General features: G+C 38.7%; 2 protein-coding genes across 8 annotated transcripts; both read right to left on the bottom strand.

Moving 5' to 3' along the window:
* Positions 1-577: 577 nt before the first annotated feature.
* Positions 578-10,336, bottom strand: LOC146512683 (pleckstrin homology domain-containing family S member 1-like). Of its 2 annotated transcripts, XM_085170133.1 has the most exons (17): positions 10,251-10,336; positions 9,869-9,891; positions 9,415-9,512; positions 9,203-9,318; positions 8,819-8,953; positions 7,985-8,060; positions 7,855-7,884; positions 7,352-7,405; positions 7,006-7,077; positions 6,826-6,897; positions 6,508-6,563; positions 6,384-6,434; positions 6,162-6,290; positions 4,416-4,517; positions 3,346-3,438; positions 2,401-2,536; positions 578-2,279 (listed from the first exon to the last, which is right to left on the bottom strand). In XM_085170133.1, the coding sequence occupies exons 2-17, from the start codon at positions 9,876-9,878 to the stop codon at positions 2,193-2,195; spliced, it is 1,317 nt and encodes a 438-aa protein (XP_085026259.1). In that variant the 5' UTR covers positions 9,879-9,891; positions 10,251-10,336; the 3' UTR covers positions 578-2,192. The 2 variants fall into 2 exon arrangements, with proteins under 2 accessions (XP_085026259.1, XP_085026258.1); XM_085170132.1 differs by lacking the exon at positions 10,251-10,336 and having other exon boundaries at positions 9,869-10,244.
* Positions 10,337-15,383: 5,047 nt separating this feature from the next.
* On the bottom strand, positions 15,384-25,431 carry casp7 (caspase 7, apoptosis-related cysteine peptidase). Of its 6 annotated transcripts, none has more exons than XR_014875689.1 (8): positions 25,303-25,431; positions 24,798-24,919; positions 21,580-21,731; positions 21,361-21,489; positions 19,269-19,444; positions 18,872-19,070; positions 18,377-18,727; positions 15,384-18,341 (listed from the first exon to the last, which is right to left on the bottom strand). XR_014875689.1 is itself a non-coding variant. In XM_085170135.1 (7 exons), exons 2-7 carry the CDS (start codon positions 24,911-24,913, stop codon positions 18,501-18,503), a joined length of 999 nt encoding a protein of 332 aa, XP_085026261.1. In that variant the 5' UTR covers positions 24,914-24,919; positions 25,303-25,431; the 3' UTR covers positions 15,384-18,500. The 6 variants fall into 6 exon arrangements, 1 of the variants encoding a protein (XP_085026261.1); XR_014875691.1 differs by having other exon boundaries at positions 21,580-21,728; XR_014875692.1 differs by having other exon boundaries at positions 18,872-19,010; positions 25,303-25,430.
* Between the last annotated feature and the right edge of the window lie 98 nt (positions 25,432-25,529).

Here is a 25,529-nt window from a genome sequence, read left to right as displayed (position 1 = left end):
AACATTCAAACCTCGAGGCAGATGGGCTACAGCAGCAGAAGACCTCACCAGGGACATCTCCTGTTAGATAACAGGAAACTGAAGAAACAGTTTAACCATGCTCACTAAAACTGGACAACCAAAGATTAGAAAAATATTACCTGGTCTGATGAGTCTCAATTTCTGCTGCCACATTCAAACAGTATTTTGCGTAAAAAAAATGAAAGAATGAATCGATTCCGAACAAACTGGTTTGCAGCAGTTCAAGGGACCAGGCCTTGCAGATAGAGTCCATTTAATGCTGGACTTTTACCTGGAACAGCGCTGGTTATTTGGCACAATACAAAAAACATTACAACCAAGTACAAAGTACAGTTCCTACAAAGTAAAGTGTGCAAGTGTCCTCAGTTATTTGAGTCACTACTACATGTCTCAAAACAGCACAAATAGGTGAAGCAACACGATTCTGTCTACATATTAATGTTCCCCGAGGTGCTGAGGACATCAGTTAATGGTCTCTTCATTGTTCATCTCCTACTTGCTTTGACTTACTATCAAGGAATCCTTGCGTAAAAAAAAGAAGCCAAACAGAAAAAAATAATGTATGCCAGCATTTTATTTGTGCACTCATGTAATCACTGCATACATACAAAGATTCTCTGTGTCATGGTCCGGGTGTGTGACTGTAAAATTCTGCTGAAGGTCTGGGTCTCCCTGGTATCCACCCATGGGCAGGGCCTACAGCCTCCCTCACCTGGAGCTGATTGAGGCAATTAGGTTGGAGATTTAAGCTGCTTGCTGACACTGCTTCCTCGCCAGTTCCTCAACAACCCCATGTTGGTAACCAGGCCTCACGCTTCATGTCTATGATTCTCAAGTGCTCTACTAACCTTGCAATCTTGTGTTCTAGTTGCTCCTGGGAATTCCATCACACTGAATAATTTATCCTGGAAATCTGGTTAACCCGCCTGCTTTCAGAATCATCTCCTTGCCTCACCTGCCTGCCCTCCTGCCCTTACACTACCACGGGACCTTCACCGCTCAGGACAGCTGCCACACACCACCAAACCCACACGGACCGCACCACCTCTCCTTCAACGTTTCCATCTCCCACCTGCACAGTTTCCATAGCTTCCACCCTCTCCAGAACTCCACATTGGCTACTGCTTTAACACTGCTCTCCTCTCTTCCAGTGCGTACCTAATCACCAGCCAGCTGCTGTTGCTTTCTTGGACCTGTCCCCTTGCTTTATCCCTCTCTCCTAGCCAAGACCGCCACGCCCCATGTGTCAAGCCTTAAGTCAAGTGCCATTGTAAACATCATCCTTGTGCTAGCTAATAAAACTTTGTTAAACCCTTTCCTCTGCCTCAACTTTGGGTTCTCTGCACGTGGGTTTGATTTTGGTACTCGGCCTCCGGACATTTTGTGACACTCTGCTCTCAATCACCAGACTTCAGTGGTTACAAGGTAAACCAGAGATTTATCAGCATCCCTTGGTGATAGCATTCACATTAGATATCTGTCTTTCCTAAGCTGCAGGAATATAATAAAATGGGATTTTAATACTTTAAATGCACACGTGTATATTTTCAAAATACATAAAATATATAACTTTGTCAAAAAGAACTCAACCGTAACTTTTTAGGTTAAATCTGTTAGCTGGTGCCTCTGGTGATCTTACAATTGAAAACACACAATTGTTTAGGTTATGTTAGGAAAACGTACTTGACATTGTACTTGAAGACATTTGAATAGGCTCAATATTTACTTTCATCTGCATATTTACACCATTTCTTCACAACATGTCATGTACAATTTAATATCTTGCAGACACTGACATCAGCCTGACATCAGGGAAAAGGCACCGTTAATGCAGCATGAGGAACTATTTTTCTGCCTAATGTCTGCCTTTTGTTTCCTTCTTTGGTAACTTTTGACAGTTTCCTCTGATCTGCAGTTAATTAAACAAGCACTGAAACATACACTGAGTACTTGTCCAAAAGAAGATCACATCTATCTGGTCACAAATATGGTTTATGCAAGGTGCAAAATCATTTTCATCCTTCATTTGTTGAGTAAACTGGTGACAGATTTAAAAAGAAAACAAAAAACAAAAAAAGCAAGGGAAGGGAAAATACTGTCAGCTATTATAAGTGGTCAGCACAGGTCATATAAACACATGCTGGCTTGTAGAAGAATGAAATTTCTCATTTCTAATTAGCATTTTGCCAATCAGTGCAGGTGAAGTTTGGCAGGTGCAGCTGCTGGTTTCTAGGTTGACGCAGGAGGGTCACTTTCACCTGAAAGCAGATTTGCTTTTCAGATAGACTGAATGCATGCATGAATTAACACATCTATATCATCGACTCTTATAATCTGTTAGTGCGTTGTCATTTGGTTGGTTGCAAGTTATGAGCATACCTCATTCTTGAGTGACTTGCCGATAAACATGGTGAACTCCTCCACAGTGCTGACCTGCAGGTCATTAACTGCCAGAATCTGGTCGCCTTTGTGGAACAGACACACGGTCTGTGGCTGTCCCATCCACCCAGACACACTGACACACATACACAAAGAGAGGTTTCAGTTTTCCAAGCACTCTGTAGCTTCTGGCTCTTCTATTTAGCATACTGCAGAAAAAGAAGGTTTTCACAGGACTGTATACAGTCCTTTAAAGTGCATGCTTACTGCTTCCATGGGCATTTCATTTCATTTCATTAGAGGCCAGGTGCTTATAATCGTATGCACTTGATCATCAGCAAGTCTGAGCATGTTATGAAAGCAGCTTTGGCAGTTTTCATGAGCATTTGTGTGTTAACGCAATGCCTCAGTCTTCTAAGGAGTGGATGTCCAAGCAAATTCACTCCAAGAAATGACAAAAAACACAAGATCTACATCTGAGATTCTACAGGTCTCAGTTAGCATGTTAAATGTTGGATGAACAGATGAGACCGCCACTATGCATAGTGGCATGCAAAATATCAGCACAAACATATCAGAGAAAAGCAATTAAACTGACATAAGAAAGAATAGCCTAGAAATAGCCTAATAAATTCAAACATGCCATGAATAAACAATATTAAGCCTCGTCAGCTGTAAAAGCACAAGTAACTGTGGCCAGCTTTGCCAGTGATACACAGGATTAAACAAAACCTGATCAACAGACCTGAGTAAATATGACACAAATGTCTGAGATTTTTGTGTTTCCATAAATATTAATAAGTTGGAAAGCATTTAGTCAAACATTTGAAACTACATCTTCCATTTAGACCAGGCTTCTCAGTTATCTGACTCAAAGCAGTCCTATGTGAATACATTTTCAGTTTGAGGATTGTTGGATTTCATCCTGATTTTTGATAAACCCACCTGGGCTTCCTATCCACCTCTGTTAGGGTCAGGTAGTTTTTAAGGTCTGCCTGTTTCACCATAATATCCCGCTCTTCTGTGCTGTGGTCAGAGCTTGAAAGAAAGACAAAAGACAACAACATCCACTGTTCTATCAAATCTTTAAAGGTATGACTCAAATCAGTTCAAACTGGGTGATCTTTCATGCTTTAATATCACGTTTATAACTTGATTGTCCATTTACTTCAGTTAGTGCGCACTGCCTTCTGAAATACATGTCTTTCACATCAATCTCTCTGTCAATACTTGGGAGAAAATTAAAAGACAACAAAAGCTTTATTAGGGAGTGTTATATCTTGTATCCGTAAGAGAAGTACATCTAAAGCTAAAGCTAAATCTAACCATCCAGCTACCTTTCCTCACAACTTGAATCGTATTTATATTATTGTACTCATTAATTGTACTAATTTCCCCCAAAAAACATTATGAAAAATACACAGTTTTAATCAAATTAGTTAACAATAAGTGAAATGAGGGGAAGATCGCAACCTGTGAACAACAAAAGCAAAGGGGAAGCACACACACTAAATATAGGCCAGGAAGAGAAAGGTAATAAGTAAGACAAAGGCATTAAAAGGTCCCATATTAGAAAAAAAAAGCATTCAGCATAGACCATGATGTCACTGAAATAGAGACATGGGACATGCATAGACATGAAGACACAAAAGAAAACGATAACAGGTAGGACTCTTACACATAACCTATTTAAATTCTTGGCTAAAACTTCAATGACTTATTGTTGTTTTGTTTTGAAAGGCTGCTTAAGCTGTCATCGTCTTCTTGTAGAAACCTCCAGAAACCACACCAACCAGTCTAACATGTCAGCATTCAATTCTGGTTAAGTCAGACTGTGGTGACAACTTTTTTATTTTTATATGACAGACATTGCTATAGTTGGGTTTTAAAATGCTACCATGTCCATGTGTCAAGCAAAGCAACTTATCCCTAATACAGGGTAACACCTACTGGCACTTTGTGTTTGCTTATTATGAAACTGAATTAAAAAAAAAAAACTTCCTGTCTAATCTCACCTCTCATTGGAGTCATTTTTTTCAGATGCATCCGATAGTTCAACAGGGGACATGGCACCACGGTCACTAGAGCTGCTGCTTAAATCTGTAGACCAGTGTTTACTGTATGGCATAAGGAAATAAAACACCAGATATTAGTAAATGCGTAGTCTGGCTGCATACACTTTGCATGCATACAACAACAGGCATTGGCACTGTATTGCAAGTCTGGAATGGACAGACATCCACATTTACCCCCATGATAGTGTCTTTTGCAGTTACTCAAAAAAGAGGACCAAATGTGTCATAAATGCAGCATGGACGAGGCAAAACATTCAAAAAGGCAAAATGTAGAAGCAGTGGAGGAAAGGAGTTTTTATGCCACACTGTAGAGAGAGGGAGTAGAGAAGCAATTTTTCAGTGTTGCAGCACACCAGTTAGCCACATTGGTGTGAAATGGAAGAATTACTACACAGGTCAGCATCACAGAAATTTTAGTAAGGCAAAGAGCAGCAGGAGATAATGGCTAAAAACTGCAATAGGCAAGAAACACCGGTCTGTTGCTCTGGTGATCAGCGTGGGAAGGTCAATCTGATTGGTTAAAACTTGCACTGCAGACTCCACCTCGGATTGACGCACTTAAAATTTTTAGTTCCTTCTAGCCTCGCTGCACAAAGAACATCATTGTTAAACAGAGACGCATGAATGCAAGAAAGAAACAGTTTGTCGTCAGTGCTTTAAATATAGGATGATGATGAAACCTTGTATTGTTTGATGGGATTCCTTTTTATTTATTAAGAAAGACATCATGACGAGTGAGTGATTTGCAGTATAGGAATTAAAGGGAACCCAATCCTCTGCAAAAAACATAAAATGTTTGTACAGGACAAAATTCAGTTTAATTGAATTCTGTCTGTAGAGTGCAAAATAACAATAAGAGTCACCTCAAGGCGCTTTATACTGTAAGTTAAAGACTGTAAAATAATATAGAATAAAATAAAAATAAAATAGACTCGCCTATAAGGAAGCACTGGGCGACAGTGGGAAGAAAAAACTCCTTTTTAACAGAAAAAATCTGTTGCGATCGGCTGTGGGTGAGGGCAGGAAGACAGAACAAAAGAGACACTTTACCAGGCAAGCTACCTGAGTTGACCTTTTCACAATGTTTTTATTGTACACAAGCCAAGAAGCTTTTACATAAGAAGCAAAATGACTTTAAAAACATTAATTTGTATAAATAATCTGTAACAGACATCAACAGTAGACAATGCACACAAGTAAGTTTAGTTTAAAAGCGCCTTTGGATTCACGAACAGATAACACAGATTATGTTAAACTGTTTCACCCAATCTGAGATATACAGGCCTTTTTCAGTTGTGCCATAACACACATTCATAGCCTAACTGTAAATGAATCAGTAAAGATGTTCAGTCCAAGTGTAGAGGCAGAGTGCGTGTTGAGACACAACTTCTTTCCCAAGATAAGAAGATATGTTTCATGTTGTCAAGCACATTTGTTGCTAAACTGGCTCTGAAACGCTGCCTTTTATAAATTCTTGCCTTTTCCTGGAGTGTAAACAGCTCCGTGTGCTAAAAATAAGTCTGGCTGTTGTCAAGGTGTTTGTGCCCGTGGCACCACAGTTACCTGTGATTATTATTTTTGTAGGGTGCTCACAACACATGTCACGAAGGGCTCCAGGGTGCTGATATAGAAGACTGAAGTAAACAAGCCAAACAGAGATAGGACCATTAACTGCGTGAGAGCTACCTGTTGTTGTCGTCATCTGGCTCCTCAGCAAACGGGGGCAGCGGGGACACCTGTGTCTTCATTTTGTCAAAGGTCTGAATGACGGTCCTCATCAGCGTGCTTTTGTTAACGTCCTCAACTTCATGGTCCCTAGAGGCATTTGGTACGGTTACATTTTCAGCAACCATAAGCAGTTAGCTATCATTATTATTGTCATTATCTTAAAAGATTCTGTATGCTTACTCTGGCTGAGCTGATTCTTCAATATATCTGAAGCCACTCATTGTTTCATATCTAAATGAGAACAAACATTATGACAAGTTTTAAAGAAGTCTGTATGACAATGGAAACATTAATTAATACTTACAATGATTCCACACTGTTGCGTTGTTTCCCACTTGTTGGTCCATCTTTATTCACATTCTGTGCATAATTAAAAAAAGAAAAAAGAAATTGGTTTTACTAAAAGTCTTAGTCACTGTACTTTTGATCAAAGATGTGATTCATCATTTGTCAAATATGCTATGAAACTGTTTATCTTTAGGTTTTGTGTTGCTTTTTTTTCAAACCTGGACTTTGGAAAACTCTAACATGAACATATTCTATTTGTCATTTTATAGAGAAAACACATGATTGATCAGGCCAAAGAATTAGCAATGAAAATAATTTTTAATCCCAGTTGTACTTTTTGTGGTCTTGGAACTTCATAGATTGGTTCCACGGGCTCAGATGCGCGTCTTTTAGGATCCACTTGCTCCTGTTGAGTAAGATGCAAAGCAATAATGCATACAGTCAAGTCTATTTCTCAAATGGAGAGAGGTAATTTTGTTTACTATCTACGAAAAGTCAAGTGAAGATGTTGCACCTCGGGTTTTTCAGTGACATTCTCCAAAGTGTTTGAGGACGGATCGGACATTGACCGGATTTTTAGGAATCCCTGACAAGTAAAATCACACACACACACACACACACACACACACACACACACACACACACACACACACACACACACACACACACACACATTCAAACATTTGCATTGTCCTGACAAGACAAACCCCATAAAAATATTTTATGCAATTGAGAAGCGTGGATTGGAAGAACAAAGAAAATTTCAGAAAGAAAAAAAAATTAGGATATAATTTAGCATTTGGATGCTTTCTGGTTTTGAAAGCATGAGCCAAATAAACACAGAGCTTTTGGTGACTAACCTTTTCAACCTCTGCGAAAGAATTCGTTTTTCTGATGAGTGGTTTTGAAATTACCTGTAAAAAAGAGATTTTTTGTTGTTATTTTTGTCATAGAAGGAGGTATATTTATATTAAGGTTATCTGCTTCCTTTTCTAGAGATCAAACATAGAAGTAGTATAGCTTGTTTATCTCAACACAAAGACTGGAAACAAAGGGGTTTGCAGGTGATTAACTTGTTGAACGAACAGCTTACTGGCTTTCTGTAAACCATTAAATACTTTGACAGATAATAAAAATGTGACTTTTTATTTTTTTTATACAGATTTCAAATAAGATATACTTCGGATCGCTGCTGGTAGGTGGATTTTATTAGCTGGCAAGCTGTTTACAGTCTTAACTAAGCTGAGGTAACCAGCTACTGACTCCATGTGAAGTGAATGTATTTTTTTTTAAATGTCAAAGCTTTCCTCAGATGCTGTGCATGTGTTGAGTAGATATCGCCAAGTAGATTCTGAGTATTTACCTCAATCGTTGCCTGCTTATAAGGGAACTCCTGTAGGAGCAGGATGGTCCAAGTCAGTGACACAAGAAGCAAACACTGCATATAATTAAATTTTATTTATTATTTTTACGAAAAAAAAGGTTAAATGTACCCCTGAAGAGGAGAGTTGATGAGGTCGGCTTTTCATTGCATCAAACAGGTCAGAGAACCAGCCATCCGCATCGTCGCTGGAAGAATAAAGGATACCAATCAAGGTCTTTTTAGGCTCCACAAATGACAACTACTGGGTTTCATTTAAAATTCAATACCAAAACTAAACGCAGAGTGGAAATAATAACAATTTAGTAAAAATGGGCAATTTAGTTTGAGCAAAGCCGTCACCAGATGATAGATGTTACTAAACCGGAAAGCAGCATTATGGCGTCTTTTTGATTGTTCAAACCTCCTAAAATAGTACTAGGGTGTGAAGGGAGGTGAGAAAGTGTAATTTAAAGCCTGTTGTCTTGGTTTTGCCATTGCTGACTTTCAAATTAATGCAGTTTACTTTTACAGGAACATATTATGGAACCCCCCCCCCCCCCCCCCCCCAAGAATAAAAAAAGAAAACAATATAAACCATCTCTTAATCTCTTAAATCTCTTTTGAAAAAGTTACACCCATTAAAGTTGGCTGCTTTTATCCACACTTCAGATGAGTCAGACATTGTTATAACAAAATGACTGTAGTTTATTTTGAAAAGCATTTATGATTCCTTTTTTTGTTTTTGTTTTTAATTCTGTATTCTAGGGGTCCATACACACAACAGCAGTCAGTACTTGGGCACAACAGACAAAAGAAACAGAAAAACGTCACATGACAATTTGCACTGCGGTTTGCCTAGAACTTTTACAGGACAGTGTAATAAAATGATAAATGATGAATGATAAATTGGGATATAGAAAATGCATGCCAGCTTTATGTAGCCCATAAAGCCCTGCTGACTGACCTGTTCTCCCCGACAAGGAAGTAATCCCGTTCCGTAGTCTTGATGAAGAGCACACAGGAAGGGGAGCATTTAAAGCTTTTCTGGATCCAGTTCAATTTTGGTTGATGCTGCGGACTCACTTGCAACAGTGAGACCCTGATGGAGGATTGAAAAAAGTTAAACCCTCAAAAGCAGAGCTGCCCTATTTGCATCGTGCCACTTCAAATTCTAACATGTATGTACATGAAATTGTATTTTTAGATTTGGTATTTTAAAAGTTCAACACACATTTGTGTTGGTGAAAGAATATGTTGGAAAACAAAGGAGAGAAAAGTATGCTGGTTTACATTCTCAAAGACCTTAATGGCTTAAGGTGAGCTTCTAAAGTGTTATGCAAGAACTTACTGTGACAAGTCTATTTCTCCAGCTGCCTTATCCTTGTCCTCTCTTCTGAAGTACTTGAGCTGATATTCTGTGTCACTGAGCTTGAACAGGATAAAGAAACGTTTCTTCCATGCTTTCTGCAAAAAGAAAAAAGGTTAAACAATGTTTTGTACTTTTCACAAAGAACTGCAAATATAAGTACAATTACTGGATCACTGAGCAGGTTATATTACCTCTGTTGTCATCAGTTTTGGAGGAGGAGACTTATGCAGGTATCCAGCTCTTACTTCTGTCACTGCTTTGGGAGGTCCATAGAACAAACTGCCTCTAACTGAGAGCAACAAAAAGGCTGTTTAGTAGTTTTTTGCTTAAAGGTGACCTTAAAGATTAGCCTTATTAACAAAAATCTGTATTTCCAGTTCTATGTTTGCATGTTCTTACATATTTTGCTGAATACCACCAAAATATGTAAGAACTGAAAAGTTTTAATTCCAGCTAGCTGACGAAATCAGCTGTTAATAAACGTGTCAGATTTGTACATTAGATTCTGTCTTTGTCAGATTAACCTTCTGTGCTCATCTGCAAAAACAGGTTTTCTAATACACCGTAAGCGCTGACAAAACACCAGGAAATGCCAGCACCAAAAACAAAAACCACCCATCAAGTTTCCCAGATCTCATACAATACCTGGCTTCATTTTTACACCAAACCTTTGAAAAGATGAAGATGATAACATGAGAATGTATCACTCTCTGAAACTCAACCTTTCAAATTTTTTTTAAAAACTATCCTTATTATGCCCATTCCTCTATAAATGCACTACATAAAGTCAAAATCTATTCAAACACAAAGCTTATGTCAAGAAAAACATCGTTGAATTTAAACACTGAGAAAAAATGCCCATGTGCAAGCACACCAGGGAGGAAAGTGAGTCGTTTACAATCAGCGAATTCAAAGTATGAACTCATAAAGAGCATTAACCTCACTAACTTGCTGTTGAATGGACTTTAAACTGTACAAAGACAGAAAACTACTATTTGCAACACAAGTACAGCATAAGTATTCTTACCTGTGGAACAGCTGTTCACCTCGCACTGTCTCTGGCAAGCTGCGCAACTGCTTAAGAAGCCAGGTTGTTCTTACAGTGACTGGAAAAATCTAATATGAACTGGAATTTCTGGTTACTGGAGTGACATCTTCAAGCGCACCTTCTTGGAAGAGGCGATTCCAAGAAGATATGCTCAAAGCATTACAGCTATCTAAACAATGAGAGCTGCTGATTTTTCATATATGTTCAGCTCAGCATTTCAGATGTAAGTGGTCTTTTTTTTTCTATTTTGCCAATACCCACAATCTTTTTTCCACTACTAAATCCAGTTATCTTAAACATGATGCAAAATGCATAGTAGCCCTAACAGGTTACATTGATTAAGACTGATTAAGCCTTTAATTGTCACTTTTCCAGTGAAATAGGCCCCCCTCTGACCATACACACATGCAGAGCAACTTAAGAAAACAACACAGGATAGAAAAATGCAGCAAAACAGAAGTGGGTGGATCGATCCACTTATTGATAGTATCGTTACCAACACTAGGATTGGTATCGGGTTGATACTAACACAACTAGTTTTAATATATTGCCATTACTTTTTTACACTCTGTTATTCATATATTACTTTTATATTTATTTAAATTATTATTATATTTATCTGACTGCAACTATGTGAAGTGATTTGTGCACTGATTTGTGTAGGAGGTAATATCAGATGTTGTGAAATGAAATGCTAATAGTGGCTTTAGGAAATCTATTTCAGAAATGATCTTGCAATGCATGTGAATCAATGATCACAGCTGATGTAGCTCTCAGGGGGAAGCGTGCCCCCCGCAGTGCTGTGCCACTTCTTCCATGTCCTCTAATTAGTAATATGCCAAGAAGAGATGGAACAGACTGATTCAAAAATGGCAGGTTTCAGATGTACATGCTATGATGTTAGAATGACCAAAACCTGTCATCATTTTAAGTACTGTAGAGAGCTGCTTTTGGTGTACGGAGTGTCTCTCTGCTGAGCCATTTGTACCTGGCATGAAGGTCATGGCAAGAATTTTTAAACAAGTATTAACAGGATGAATTGAATTTTTTCTGGCAGCAGGCACTCATGTGTGCACTTGATATATAAATAATTAGGCACTGTCCATGAACGTCAAAGCACCATCCATGTTTCAAAAACTTCACAAACTACTTCAAATGTGCATGTGGGTCACAAGTACTCTCACACATGCATCAAGGCCAGTGTCAGGCTGGTATTAATAGAGCTCCTAGGGGCTTCATGTTTAGTAGGGCATGGAATAACTCTTCAGAAATTCTGACAGTTTAACTGTCTTTTTGACCATCTTTGCCAGAAAACTTCATGTGTTCAAAGTTTTTAAGGCACTAGTACAGTACAGGCAGTAGGTGACATATATTAACCCAAGCCTCCCCTTCTTTGACAAGAAAGCATTTACATCAGTTGGGGGAGGGGGGGGGCAATAAGAGCCCTTGTGGTTGTGCTGCCTCTGGTTAGAGAGGTTGAAGTAGCACTTCTGTAAGTACTGTACTTCTGTATTAGCAAAGTTGGTGGGAAGGGCACAGCTGACGTAGTGCGCGTCCACTTTTCAAGAAGACTTTTCAATGACTTTGATTCATTTCATGGTGTTTGGACTTCTTTTACCTGGAGTTCTTGAACTCTTTCTTTTAATTTTCTTCATATTTTCTGCCTGTGTGTATTTCAGAAAATGCTTTTGAAACATCAGCAGCACCTGCAGTGGCAAAGAGAGGCATAGCTGCCCAGTAACTGGCAGCCATGCAGGTGGAAATAACAGTATGTCTATTGTTCTCTTTAACTTTTAAGTGTTTGGGTCTCAGTAAAAATACAAATACTGATTGACATCTGGGATTAGTTTATAATTTTATTTGCATTTTGTTGCTGTTCATCTGCACTAGTGGACTGCTTCCATATGCTGAACCCACCTGAACTTGGTCAGTATAGTTTTAAAAAAAATAGGAAGAATTTGATTTTGTATATATAATCGAAAAACAGCAATTTTCATCCAAACCATTTGTATCATCATGCCAAATACCAAACAACAACCTAACAACTTCTGAACAGAATTCTTGACAAAGGACAACTCTGGAGGAGATTAACAGCCACCATGGATCATTACTTGCAATGCTTTCACAAAGGCTGTACAGTGATCACATAGCCTGGCCGGGCAAACTTCCAAGTTCCCTCCCAGAGACCTTTCCACAGAGGCTCGGAAAGTTCATCTACTCGAAGTTGGAAAGCATTATCAAATCTCCCTTCTTTAGGAAAAATAAACAAAGAATACATACACAACAGTCAGACCACCAACCACCCCTCTCAGCCAAAACAGGAAGCTGATCCAAGAAGCTTTGCTGTAAATTTTGATGGACCAGTCTATATTAATTTCTCAAGCTATACACAATATCCTTAAAGCTAATTTTAATAGTTAGGAATCAGCCTACCAAGGCCTCTGACTTTGAGTGTTATCTCATCTAAAAAGCACTCAGTGACTCAGCAGCTCCCTCTGCAAGTAATGGGCTTACAAGAGAGTCACCAAAGGCCACTTCTTCCAGGTATTGTTCCAGGGCAGGGACCTGGTGTCCCTATTAATGGCAAGGTTTCTGGGTTGTTTATGTATTTATAGAGCTGTTATGACTCATTCTTGCTTTTGGCTCCTCACACAGGACAAGATTGCCTTTGGAGACCCTTCCAGAGGCGAGGTACCCCTGCTAGCTAACCTCCTACGGTCAACTGGGGAAGCAAATGGTGCAATTCATGGAGAGGTGCACTTAAAAAATAATTTTAAAAATATTAGATTAGGTATTTGATCAATACATTGACAGTTTAGTTTTCAGCACAAAAATATTTGCAAGTGAAACATTTTAACAATGTTTTGTTTAATAATGTTTTTCTTCTTCACACCAAAAATAAATAAACAACTAAATAAATCCTTATTCTAGTGTCTTTTCTTTGCTGTTACACTATGTTATGAACTTTTGAACTGGCCTCCTTTTGTTGCACAAACATTTATCACTGTAACCAATTTGGTGCCTGGCATGCCTGAAAACAAAGCTCTGCCTACAGTTTGACTTCTATCCAAGACATTTCACTACACTTGTTCTTTAAATTGTAATCTGCTCAGGTGTTAAATCCTTGGCCACTTTAACTTCAGATAAAGACTAGACCAGGAAAGGATCAAATAAAAAAGAGACAGGATGATGCAAAGTGAATTGTAGATGGCCCGAGGCCACAGAGGAGCTAGAAACTGGTCAACATCACTGCTGAGGAAAGTAATATTCAGGTAGACATAAAATAATGAGCCCAGCTTGGGCCACTCATTGAATTTCAATACATATCTCTCTCACTGGCATTAAATAGCATTATCATATGTTCTTTGATATATCTTTAACAGGATCTAGAAACAGTCACATTTTCTGAGGTAACAGCTTGCTTCAAAACCTCTTTGTGTGAGGTCACATGTGACACAATAGGTACCTACAGTACAATATTTTAACAGAGCAGAGTGCCCAGACATACCAAACATATTTGGGGGGAAATGCCAAGAGGGGAGAATACCCTGAAAATCAAGTTGTGACGTTTACCAGTACCTTGAGCCACTTTATTTACTGCACAGCCTGTTTTTCCTTACTGAAAACAAATGGAACATTTCCTGGTGCAGTGGAATGACAAATCGATTCTTAGTTGACTAACAAGATCCAGTGTTTAGATTAAACCTCAAAGCAGAAACCTCTGGTTAGAATTTTGATTGACAGATATTAAAAACACCTCTTTAGCTTTTTATCACTTCTTTAATCTCTTTCTTTTGTGTGAAATTGGAATTTCTCAGACACTGATCCAGACCTGACTGAGATGGATGACTTCAAGATTAAACAGCTTCTAAGTCTTACATCAGTCTATTGTTGTTCATCAGATCCTACGATCCTGTCACTGAAAAGACGTTGCAAGCTATGAGTTTACCCAGAAATAAGAAAAGATAAGATAAACCTTTATTAGTCCCACACGTGGGAAATTTTTGGTCACGGCAGAAAGTACAAGAACAGTGAAAAATTAAGAGAAAGAAGAGAAAAAACAATAGAATAGAATAAGATAAACATGTGCCATTGCACATCAAGGAGATAGGGAGGCAGTTACAAATGTGTATGGGATGTGTGTGTGTGTGGGTGTGTCTGTCTGCATATCTGTGGGCCTCTGCAGAGACCGTGTTGTAGAGTCTGACAGCAGTGGGGAGGAAAGGCCTGCGAAATCTCTCCGTCCCACATCGTGGGTGCTGCAGCCTGCCACTGAAGAAGCTGCTCAGTGCTGTCAGTCTCCTGAACGGGGTGGGAGATGTTCTCCAGCAGAAATGCTGCCGCCCCAGCAGACCACACTGTAAAAAATGTCAGAGGCCACCACAGAGTCATAGAAGGTCTTTAGGAGTGGGCCGTTCACTCCAAACGACCTGAGCCTCCGCAGCAGGTACAGCCTGCTCTGTCCTTTCCTGTCCCCAACCCCCGGGCCATGGACTAGTACCGGACTGTGAGTCGTTTACTTTGTTGACACAGCACCGCAGCCCTGATTACAAGCAGGTCTATGTTAGTATGAAGTAATTTTTAAAGCATTTCTGTTTTAGATTTACTGCGCATGTTGTTTACCATCATTCACGTGTATGCATACCAGAGCTTACATATCTTTAGAGTTAAATAAGCTTTGGTATGTATATCCAGTATGTGATGTAATAGGATTATTGAAACAACAATTAAACAATTAGTGCAACAATTAAAAAAAAACATGCAAACATACATGGTAAAATTAAGTAGGCAAAGGAAAAGTGAAAGTTTGTTCAACTCTAATAAGCTTGAAAGTCAATATTTGAAACAACTTGATTTTTCAATAAAGCCTCAACTTTCTTAAGCAAGCTTTCTTATGCTCTCATTATTTCTTTAGCTACTCTTAAGGAATCATTATCCAGGTTTCCTGAAGGACGTTCAGAGGTCTTTTTTTCCATTCTCTATTAAGATGATCCCACACTGGTTCAATGACTTTCACATCCAGGCTCTGGGGAGGCCAATCCATGACTCATTGTGTTCCATTGTGTGTTTTTCGGAAAATATGATATCAGTAGTTCATCCGCTTTTTAACCATTACAAAGAACTGTTTTCATAATTCAAAGAGATGTGCCAGCATAGATTGACTTACGGTAAAAATCTCATTATAGGACGCCATGGGCATGATGTTATCAGTAAGATGATTCAGATCTTTGGCTTGGTTGAAATAAGCAAAGTGAACAACTATTATCACAACATAAGTCACTGCTTCCTAGGGGGAAATACAAAAGGTCCAAAAATGAGCCCCTCCTTCTCTGTGCTTTTCACAGCTTATAAACCAGTGAGCCAGATTAGACACTTTGCTAGGGCACTGCTGGTCTGCAGGTCTTATGGTTTGACATTCACGATCTAAAAAAAACATTTATGTTTTTAAGATGACAATGAGAGAAATGTTTTAAAAGGCTTTAATATCCATTCTGATCCTGGAATGTTTTTACCCATACAAGTACAACTCCCAAATTTTAAGTGAGCACTGAGTGAAACACATGGAAACATTTAAAAATACCCAGTGACTTAATTTGTTTGTATGTATGTAAGCACCATGCTACCAAAAAACAATGTTTTCAATGGGGTCTGTTTACAAATGTGCAAGACAAATGATACAGACTTCACTACATTATAAAGTGTGTAAGTTTAAGACAATGAACTGTTTACATGAGCATTTCTTTATTTTGAAGTTGTTTAAATAATGTATTGCCCCAAATAAAAAAGAAATAAATCATGAATTCAGTCATTCATTTTCCCAAATCTTTTCTGAGGACAACAGCATTTAAAACTTGAAAGCATTTAAAATTTTACCCCTAAACACATTTTCCCCCTTTTTCAACTCCATTCCAAAATAAGTGGAGCAAAAACTCCTTTTGGCACAGGTTAGGCACTACATCGCTCATCACAGATCCATGTGTTGAGAAGATTTAACACTTGTGGGTACAATGGACATGGATGGGGAATACCATCCTGATTAAAAAAAAAATAATAATAATATATATTTCTTTAATTAAAAAAGCATAAAGAGCTAAAAAAAAATGAAACCAACTGCTGAACTTCCCCCTCTAAGGTACTGAGACATGCAGTTATATGAATTATGGTGAAAACCTTTTAGAAAAAGCGAGATTGTGGACATGTGGAGTGTGTATGTTCAGAATGTCAGTAATAGCTGCCTTTGTAATTAAAAACACTCAATAACACATTATCTGCAGAAACAAACTTTGTTTAAGTTGTAACAAATTAATTAATTCATTAAATTGTTTAGAAATTTGTCTGTACCATCCAGCCATTCTCTGCCGCCTATCAGAGTTCAGATTTCAGGGGTAGCACTCTAAGCAGAAAACCCAGGCTTCCCTCATCTCACCACCTCTTCCAGCTCATCTGGCAGACACGAAGTCGTTCCCAAACCAGCCAAGAGATGTAATCTCCCCAGAGTCCTGGGTTTGCCCCGGGCAACTGGTTCCTTGCTATATGAAGAGGTAGTGGCTCTACTCCACCTATCTTTAAGGGCAGGAATGCAGAGCGACCCGTAGAGCGACCCATCACTTCACACTCGATCCCTCAAGTGTGAAGTGATGGGAATGAGAATCAGCCCCTCTAAGTCAGAGGCCATGCTTTTTAATGGTACAGTGCCCACTTCAGGTCTGGGACAAGTTAATACCCTAACTGGGGGAGTTTAGGGTCTTTGGTGTCTTGGTCATGAGCTCTTGTGGTGGTTATATGCCCTAATTGCATAAGGAAAGCATAGCGACAGTTTAAAAAAAAAAGAATAAAAGAGATTTGGTATGAGACTGATAGTTTACTACTGTGTAGTGTATAAGCAGAGAACATAAATGTATTCAGTAAAATGATTTGGCATTTGTGCTTAAGGCCCCAGTTCAAGTTAAGACTATGATATTTAACAAATTTACAACACAGCTTTGGACATTCTTTTGTCTATCTAGTGTTATAATCATACAGCATTTATTTCATTATTTAGTAAAAATATTGAAGAAGAACTCTAAAGATAACAAGCAGAATCCATTACAGTTTTTTGACTGCATAATGGTGCATAGATTAACTTATTTGAGTTTAAAGAAGTGAAGCCTTCAACATTACATTGAGAACAGTGGTAAAATGGTCCTTGTTTTTAATAGGGCGGACTCTATGCTATGCACTTGACCCAAAACCTCACTGAACTAATCATTACACAGCAAACAATCACATCTTCCTAACCACTATGGATATGAAATTAACATGACATTTACCCACTTCATGGACATTAAAGAACCTGAGGATACCAGCTTTCTGCTACAAACTAAAACTTGCTAGGAAGGCTGAGACAAGAAGCCTTTGGCAAGAGGGTTGACATGTTTCTGATCTGTCTTTTCTTTTGTCTCTTTTTCTGACAATTGACAGTAGAAACTTTAAAATACAGGTAGCTGAAAATGATCTAAGTCATTTTAAAAGGCATTTTTCTCTTTAACAATTCATTGCACAGGGTCTGTAATGAAGGCAGGTCCCTCAACACTCCTACAGCAATCAAAGTTCTAGTAATCACTCATTTCAGTTTCCTACTGAAGATTTCTATAAACTGCCTAATGAATCTTAAAAGGGGCTTAATTTAGTTTTTCAAATCATATTAGATCAGTCAAAATGACAAGATGTTTTTCCACTGAGAGTCGTAGAATACCAAAAGCCAACTTTTGCCCATCCTTGCTTGCCTGTGTTCATAGGGTTCAGTCCCTTCAAACATCTACTGCAAATGCTGGAAAATGGTGTGACGTATAGACGATTCTATAAACCCACAAAACCTGGCAGCAAATTTTCTGGGCTGGTAGAATAACATGGATATTTCACAACGCCTGTCAACGAAGATCAGATCAAATGTGACACCATTATTCTGAAGAAGTGGAAGAATGTGAAGAAGAGGAAGAAGTTTCACTATCAACACATGAACGCCGTGTGCCACTGTAATGTTTTTGTTTCTCATGTAGTGCTTTTCGGCCCCAAGTCCACATGCAAAATGTCATATGTGCATGAAATATGAAGCGTCCTGCGAGGCCTGAATCATCCCTGAATGCTTTGACTGCTTAATCAGTACCTGAAACAGTCTAGTCTAGTCAGTCTAGTTAGTCAGTCGGTCAGTCTGTGGCACCATTACAGTACAGTCAGGTGGATCGGCAGTCAGTTGAAATACAGTTCTTTTGTCAGCATAGAGACCACACAGGGAATCTGCTTCTTCTCACTGAAGCGGGGGTCTTCAGACCAGGACTCAAAGCTGGTGGCCACCATGTAATTGACCCGTGTCAGGATCTGCATTATCTCCAGCTGTTTTCCAAACTCGTTCAGGACGTTGCAGAGCGCCTGTACAAACCAGGAGCCACGCCCAGGATTCCTCCATGAGTAATATCCTGGAAAATAAGCATCATTAGTGAGCAATGAAACTAGAAATCAGTCAAACTAGACTCTTCAGGAAATGCTTCTCCACTTATATATACCAATGGTATGTTACTGTAAGGAAAAATATGTTGTTTAAACTGGGATTTCAGGTTTACCTGGCACAGTGGAGTAGGCAAAGAGGAAATCAGCCTCTACGGGGATCTTATGTCTTGGATTTGCATCTGTCTCCAGGGCATCATTTGGTGGACCTGAATCTGTCTGTATACCATCATCAAATTCTGAACCCCTACAAGCCTGGTGAAGTAAATGAAATGACATTTCATTGTGATCCTGAGTAGCTTTCTCATCGATGACCTGGTGAAGCAATTCAAAATTAACTGTTTTTAAAAGCTGAGATAAGCCAAATTCACCTATTTCCACAGCAAAGAACTGTTCAAACTGCCCATTTGGGTGAAAAGTAGCAAAGAGAAGTTCACACAAATCTGTAACTTAACACTGCTATTGTTACAATAAAAGACTTTAGTCACACAATCAAGTATGAACCATGCACACCTGGATGAAGAAGAGTTTTGGCTTTCCCACTAAGCTTTTGCACTTGTCCCCCCTGAACAGCGAGGTCATCGTTTTGATGGGCATGGCTCCGTCTGTGCCGTAGATCATGCCTTCCTCGCCGTGGCTCAGCAGGATGCAGGCAAAACACGAGCTGTCACTGTGGTCTTCTTCCGAGGCTGAACCACACACACAAACAAACAAACACTGAACTCCTAGCTCGACTCACGCCTTGTTAAACCTGTCTAGATTAATGAGTAAAGTCAGTCCCTAATAGTTACGTGTGAAGTTTATTTAGCGTGAATTTGAGATTTCAGCTAAATTATATTTTTAACTGATAAAGAATGATTTATAATGCAGCCCATCAAAATATTTAATATGCCAGTGAGCCCTTTGTTATAAGAAGAAATTTATCAGCATCACTGACATGACAGGTTCATATAATCTTATGATCATAAAACCTGATTACTGGACTTCCAGTTACTTTGATTAGAGACACATTTGGCTAAATTTAAGTAGTAGGATGTGTTACTTTTATACCAGTGGTGGTTGTTAAGAAACAAGAATTATTAATTTAAACTTGCACATCTTGGTCATTTTACAACAGGGATGTCTAACATAAGGCAGAATCAGGCCAAGGAAGACTTTAATCCAGGCCACTGGATGGTAGGACTGTGCAATATGACCAAAAATCTCATATCCCAATATAAGACATTTATCGTCCTGACGACGATATATATCAGAAAAATTTTACATTTTCTGTAAATTATGTGAATCTCAGGCAACTCAGCTTACGTGAAGTGTTTTCAGCTGGGTGTCGTGTAACTGGAGTCGAGTGTTTTGACCGATGCATGAAACTATACATTTTTAGGCATTTTCTTTATGAGTATTTATTAAACGGCGTGCTGCTGGGAAAAGCCTGTTTTAACGTTTAAGTCCAAGGTTTATTTTGAGCACCTGACATAAACTTTCTCCGTACTCTTTCACATGATTCTTGCATAGGTGGTAGAAGAGCCGTGTTTGAGTGTGAGGTGGGGACTGGTTTCCTGTATAATTTGCATAGTACAATTTTCTGGTCCGTGTCAGACTTTTCACAACCAAACCATGTCCATGCTACAGAGGTGGCCCCTCGTTTAAAAATAAGTTCCTCACTTTGTTTTGACAGGTCCTTTAGTTTGTCATCATTTCAGTTTATTTTGAAAAATCTCAACAGGATCTTCAGCTTTATTGTGAAAGGTTTATGTGGAAAATAAACAAAGGACTGTGGCGCCACACGTTGCTAACGACAACGCGTAAAAATAGTGGCTTGTCTGTCCGTAGTGTGGTTATTTTAAATATAAGAGAAAGTGAGAACTTTAAGAAATTAATAAAGCCACTACAGTGACCATAAAAACAATGAAAAAATATTGCCGTAAACGGTTTATTTTGCGACACCACAAAACAAACAATAGCGTAAAATGAAACAATAGACATTTTCATATCGTCAGCCGATATATATCATTATACTGAACAGCTCTACTGGATGGCTTTGAAAAATTTGAAGGAGAGCACAAGTTTTGTACTTTTTACAGGTTTGCCTACTGATAGAGATCTCCCTATCACCATTCATATTTCACTTAAGTAAGTAAATAATAGATTTCTGTAATTTTACATATTTGCTTCTTACAATTTAAGACTCATACTGACACATTTCTTTCATCTACTAAAGCAGCATTTCTTTATCATGTTGAAAAACAGACGCAATGTTGAACTTGTGCTCATTTTTCTAATATAAAAATATTTAATTGACTAAATGTGTAGTTAAATATCTGTACAATGACAGAGAAGGAAGTTTTACTGGTCGGGCCCACAAAAGATCAAAGAGGGTGTATATGACCATGTTTTACACATTAGAAGGCACCAGATTACTAGTATGTAACTATATGCATATCAGAAATAATACACTTTGCGCTGCTAACCCTTCCGTCAACTACAGTGGCTTACAAAAGAAAATATGTGCCTACATTTGGATCTAAATATTAAATATGAAACACCATCACAACAAAAAGAAAAATGTAAAACAAAAAAGTCTCGTTATCTACATGACATGACTTACCCTCTTGGAGAAGACGCTCCATCTTCTCACATGTCTGATCGTTGTAAAGAATGACATCAAAGCCCAGGTTCTTGAAGCACTTGTAAAGCTCGCCTGCGTCTCGATCCGTGCCATTGCGTACATTCATCCCTGTCAAAAAAGAACGCTTACATTACAAACTCAATATGCAATAACACTGAGCCAAACTGAATTTATACGTTTGAGTAAGGTTTGCTATACCCGTCTTTTCATCAAAGTTTTTGTTATTGATGATGATGCACTTTCCTACTCGCCGGTGGCTCATCTTATACTGGAATGTTGGTGAAACAATTCTGTAATGGCTTTCAGAAGAGTAGTCCTGCTCCCGCATCTGGCCATCCTTATTCTTCCTGCTTTTATACAATGACAATAAAAAAAAAACTGTTATATTATATTGCACGGCTAAAACAGAATTTCTCTCAGTTAAAATTTCCTGCAGCTGAGATGTCTATTTAAATACAAAAAAATACTATAAATGAATGATCCTTAAGTAAAATTTTCAACACAAGTAACACACATTAAACTGAAAACAACACGAACCACTTACTTAGAAACCAAAGGGTACATACATTTCCAAATAAGGCATTAAAGTCACGGCCAAAGTTGGTTGCAGAAATCCAAAGGAAGATTTAAGGAGAAACTAGAACATTTTTGCTTAGCGCAGATAATTGGAAAAAAAAAATCATAAAAACAGCAATCTATACTGAGCAAGAAGAAATCCTCCACGAGTGGTAATTCTCACACACCTGTCATATTTCCATTCTTTACAAGATCCATCCAGATAGCTTAGCCAACAGTGACCCATTAGGGACTCACAAAATCAAGGCTTTTTCCAGAAGAGCCTAGTCAACAGCTTACTCAAGCATGGGAACAATGCACAGCAATGTGTACCAACAGTCTTGCATGCTCACTCACAGGCTGCCCAGCCATATTAGAAAAAAACAACAAAAAAAACATGTGATCCAGAACTTTTTCTAGCCCCCTCCCACTTCCAAATTGTGCCAACTGTACCAAACAACTGCACGAGGCTGTGCAAAGAGCTGAGACCCTGGGCACTGCAGGTACAGCAGGAAGACAGTCGAGCGGAATAGGAGGCCGTTGCGTCTGTCTTACCTTGGTTCGTCATTAAGCGCTACGCCACTCTGCATCTGAAATGCGTTGCTTTCGTCTTGTGTCTTTTGTTCCCTCACAAAAAACAAGTTTCTCCAAACCTGGAAGCGTAATTTTTGGTTCTGTGCTAGGATACTGACATGCTCTCTGTTCTGGATGGAGACCTGACTGGGGCGGCGCACTGTGAGGCCCCTGAGTCAGCAACCTCACCATCACACCAGTGCTTTCTAAAGGCCTATTCACACATGGCCCCTGTGCCTCGCTCTCCCTGCTGAGGTCAGACAGGGCAACAAGTAGCTCCTCTGCTGACAGGTACAGAATCCACCTGTATGGATTTTCATACTTGTTATCTACACTTGTGACAAAAAGGCAACTAAATAAAGAAGTAAATAAAGAAAATATTCCTTTCCAAGAAGATATTCCTTTGATGAACACCAAAGCACACCACAAATGATTAATAAATGAATGTGAATTTCATTAATAATTCCTTAATATAGTATTTTTTACATCTTCTATTGCTTGCTATCTTGATATTTTTGGGTAAGAATCTAAATTCCAGACGGAGCGCAGAGCCTTTTTGCTTGATTACCAGTGTCTGAGGGAAAACACAGCTGCTGTACTTTATACTTCTCCATTAAAAAGGTCCAGAGTGCCACCTTGTGAGTGAGACTGGAATAAACAGCTCTTTGTGTCAGTGATCAGTTTACAAAACACATTTGCATACTGTTAAAAGGCCCACACTCCATAATATAATGAATGCACATTTTGAATGATTTTGGCCTCAGCTATGGTCTAATTTTGAGAAGCCACTTGAGGACTGAGCCCTGTCTCTGAATTAGACTTAAGATTGATTTCATGTTCTGTGACCCATTGCCTTAATTGGGCTATTCAAAACCAGGTCGCTGTGTAAAATCAAGGGTATTTTTGCAGTCTACTTTTTTAGGTTTTGATTAGCTGTGAAACCACAGTCACCTTCAGATACTGAATCCAGGATCTTACTGAGAGTGCTCGGTTGTGTGTGGTCCAAAAATAACTGTGTGGTTGTGGACATAAATCCTATGTGGAAGTGGTTTATCACCACAATAGTTTTACTTGAGAAAATGAGCAAATACATGTCTGAGTAATTTAAATCAATGCACTTTGGGTTTTATTTCTTTTCTAAATTAGAGAATAATAAAGCAAATTTCAACAGAAGACTACCATTGAAATAAAAAGACAAGCCACAAATTACTTGCAAACCAACTATAATAGTATCTACAGGAATACTGAAGCAGTCAGAAATAAAGTTTTGTTAAAACTTTTGTTATTCTATTCTGTAAAAACCTTCATTTGAATTTTATGCAAAGTGCGAGCTTGCTTGCTATGTTTATGTGTTATGATGCGTGTACTGTAAGATCTGTGGGGCATATACAGATGTGGAAGAACCATGAAAAAAACAAAGAAAGTTTGCACATCCAACACAAACAAATCCTAACAGGTGACAATATCACCAGAAAAATATAAGCAAATTAAAACAGACATAGGACGGTCCGAGTATTTCAACTACTGATCTACTGAGATCTTGTCACACGACGGTCTCTGGGGTTTAGGGAGGAAGGTCCAAAAAAAGAGAAACTATCCAGCGAGGTTAGATGAGGTCAGCCAGACTCCGTCAAGCTGATAACATTCGTAACAATCAATTTAAGTAGAAGAGCATCTCTCACCTTCACACTGGCTCACCAGCTTAACATTTCTTCAACACTACAGTCTATCTGAGGGATGTTAACCACCCCTTTATGCTTGCAGTATAATAACCGCCTGATGGCTTCTTGCAGCACAATTACGTGCTGTGTCACAAATCCAGATAATTTCAAACTGGTTTCTTGAACTTGAGATGATCCCCAAGATCTCAGTCCACCTTTGGGATGCGGCAGAGAGTGAGAATCCCACTATGGATGTACATCCAACAAATCTCCTACACAGCTGTGTGATGCTGTCATGTCAATATGGACCAAAATCTCTGAGGGAGTTTCAAGCACCTTTCCATAATTAAAGCACTTCTGAAGGGAAAAAAAAGGTCCAATCCAGTACTAGTATGGTGTACCTAACATGTACCTTATCTTGATACAACCACAGTAAATGAACACACACCTTGTAAATGAGTGAGGGAATAATAATGAAAGCAAAACCCACAGCTTAATACCTATATTATTACAGTACGTAAATTATTTGAGTTATACTGAGTTTATTTTTAGGGCCCAAACTTATGACCTTTTTCCCCTCGAAGGTTTACTGGTTTTCATGTTTAGAAACAATAAAAAGGAAGTCACCTCCCAAATAGCAGAAATCTCCCTTTGCGGTCAGGCTTGGCGTCTGTTTCGTCTGTCACCGGCCCATCTCCCCCACCCTCTCCAAGTTCAGAGGGTTCACCGGCGTATCCAGCCATCTTCTTCTAGCACACAAATCGAACATAACGTTATGGTTTACTTAACCTACTGCTTTCCGTACATTAGGTGTAAACTAACCACACATTGGCGTTATTTTGAGACAAGTTTGCCTCACTTCCTTAATCTTCTTCAGTCCCACCTCAACGGTTTGAAAACGGACAGCTAGCTAAATTTAGACTGCTTTTATTAACACTTTGTCACATTGAGGCATTCAACTTGATTTGTTAGCTTCATGTCTGGTTAGCATTTAGCAGAAAAGCGACTTAGCTAAAATACATAAATAAACTTTTCATTTTCTTTAAGTATACCTAAAGAGATTGATACACAGGAGTGAAGTTAAGCTGAATTGTACTGTGTTACGCGAACTTTGCTGTAGCACTAAAGTTACCTGACTTATTTTCGTTTTCCAAAGTGTCTCCTTCTGAGTTTCTGTCCCTTCTTCCTTGTGAAAGAAAGAGAAAGTACAGTTTGACTTGTCGCGACTGCGTAACTGCGTCACAGCACTGCGTCCCTCCTACCTGCACACTTGGCACACTTGTTTTCTGAAAGGAGAAAAACGACTAGTTGTTTGCAAATAATAATAATAACAACAACAACAACAATAATAAAGGATGC

Source organism: Neolamprologus multifasciatus, chromosome 8, assembly GCF_963576455.1.
Source record: "Neolamprologus multifasciatus chromosome 8, fNeoMul1.2, whole genome shotgun sequence".
Taxonomy (NCBI): Eukaryota; Metazoa; Chordata; class Actinopteri; order Cichliformes; family Cichlidae; genus Neolamprologus; species Neolamprologus multifasciatus.
Note: the sequence above shows the minus strand (reverse complement) of the source record. Positions and strands in the feature narration are given on the sequence as shown.

What these genes read in the sequence shown, in the direction of transcription:
- LOC146512683 (XM_085170132.1), bottom strand. Translation starts at nt 9,917, where the DNA reads ATGTTATCATCTTCATCTTTTCAAAGGTTTGGTGTAAAAATGAAGCCA. An exon ending in GGAGAAATAGACTTGTCACA is followed by an intron (nt 8,954 to 9,202) that starts GTAAGTTCTTGC and finishes ATCCTCCATCAG; the next exon opens with GGTCTCACTGTTGCAAGTGA. An exon ending in CTTTCGCAGAGGTTGAAAAG is followed by an intron (nt 7,078 to 7,351) that starts GTTAGTCACCAA and finishes TTTACTTGTCAG; the next exon opens with GGATTCCTAAAAATCCGGTC.
- casp7 (XM_085170135.1), bottom strand. Translation starts at nt 24,913, where the DNA reads ATGGCTGGATACGCCGGTGAACCCTCTGAACTTGGAGAGGGTGGGGGA. An exon ending in CAAAACTCTTCTTCATCCAG is followed by an intron (nt 19,071 to 19,268) that starts GTGTGCATGGTT and finishes TTGCTTCACCAG; the next exon opens with GTCATCGATGAGAAAGCTAC. An exon ending in TGCCTACTCCACTGTGCCAG is followed by an intron (nt 18,728 to 18,871) that starts GTAAACCTGAAA and finishes CTTATTTTCCAG; the next exon opens with GATATTACTCATGGAGGAAT.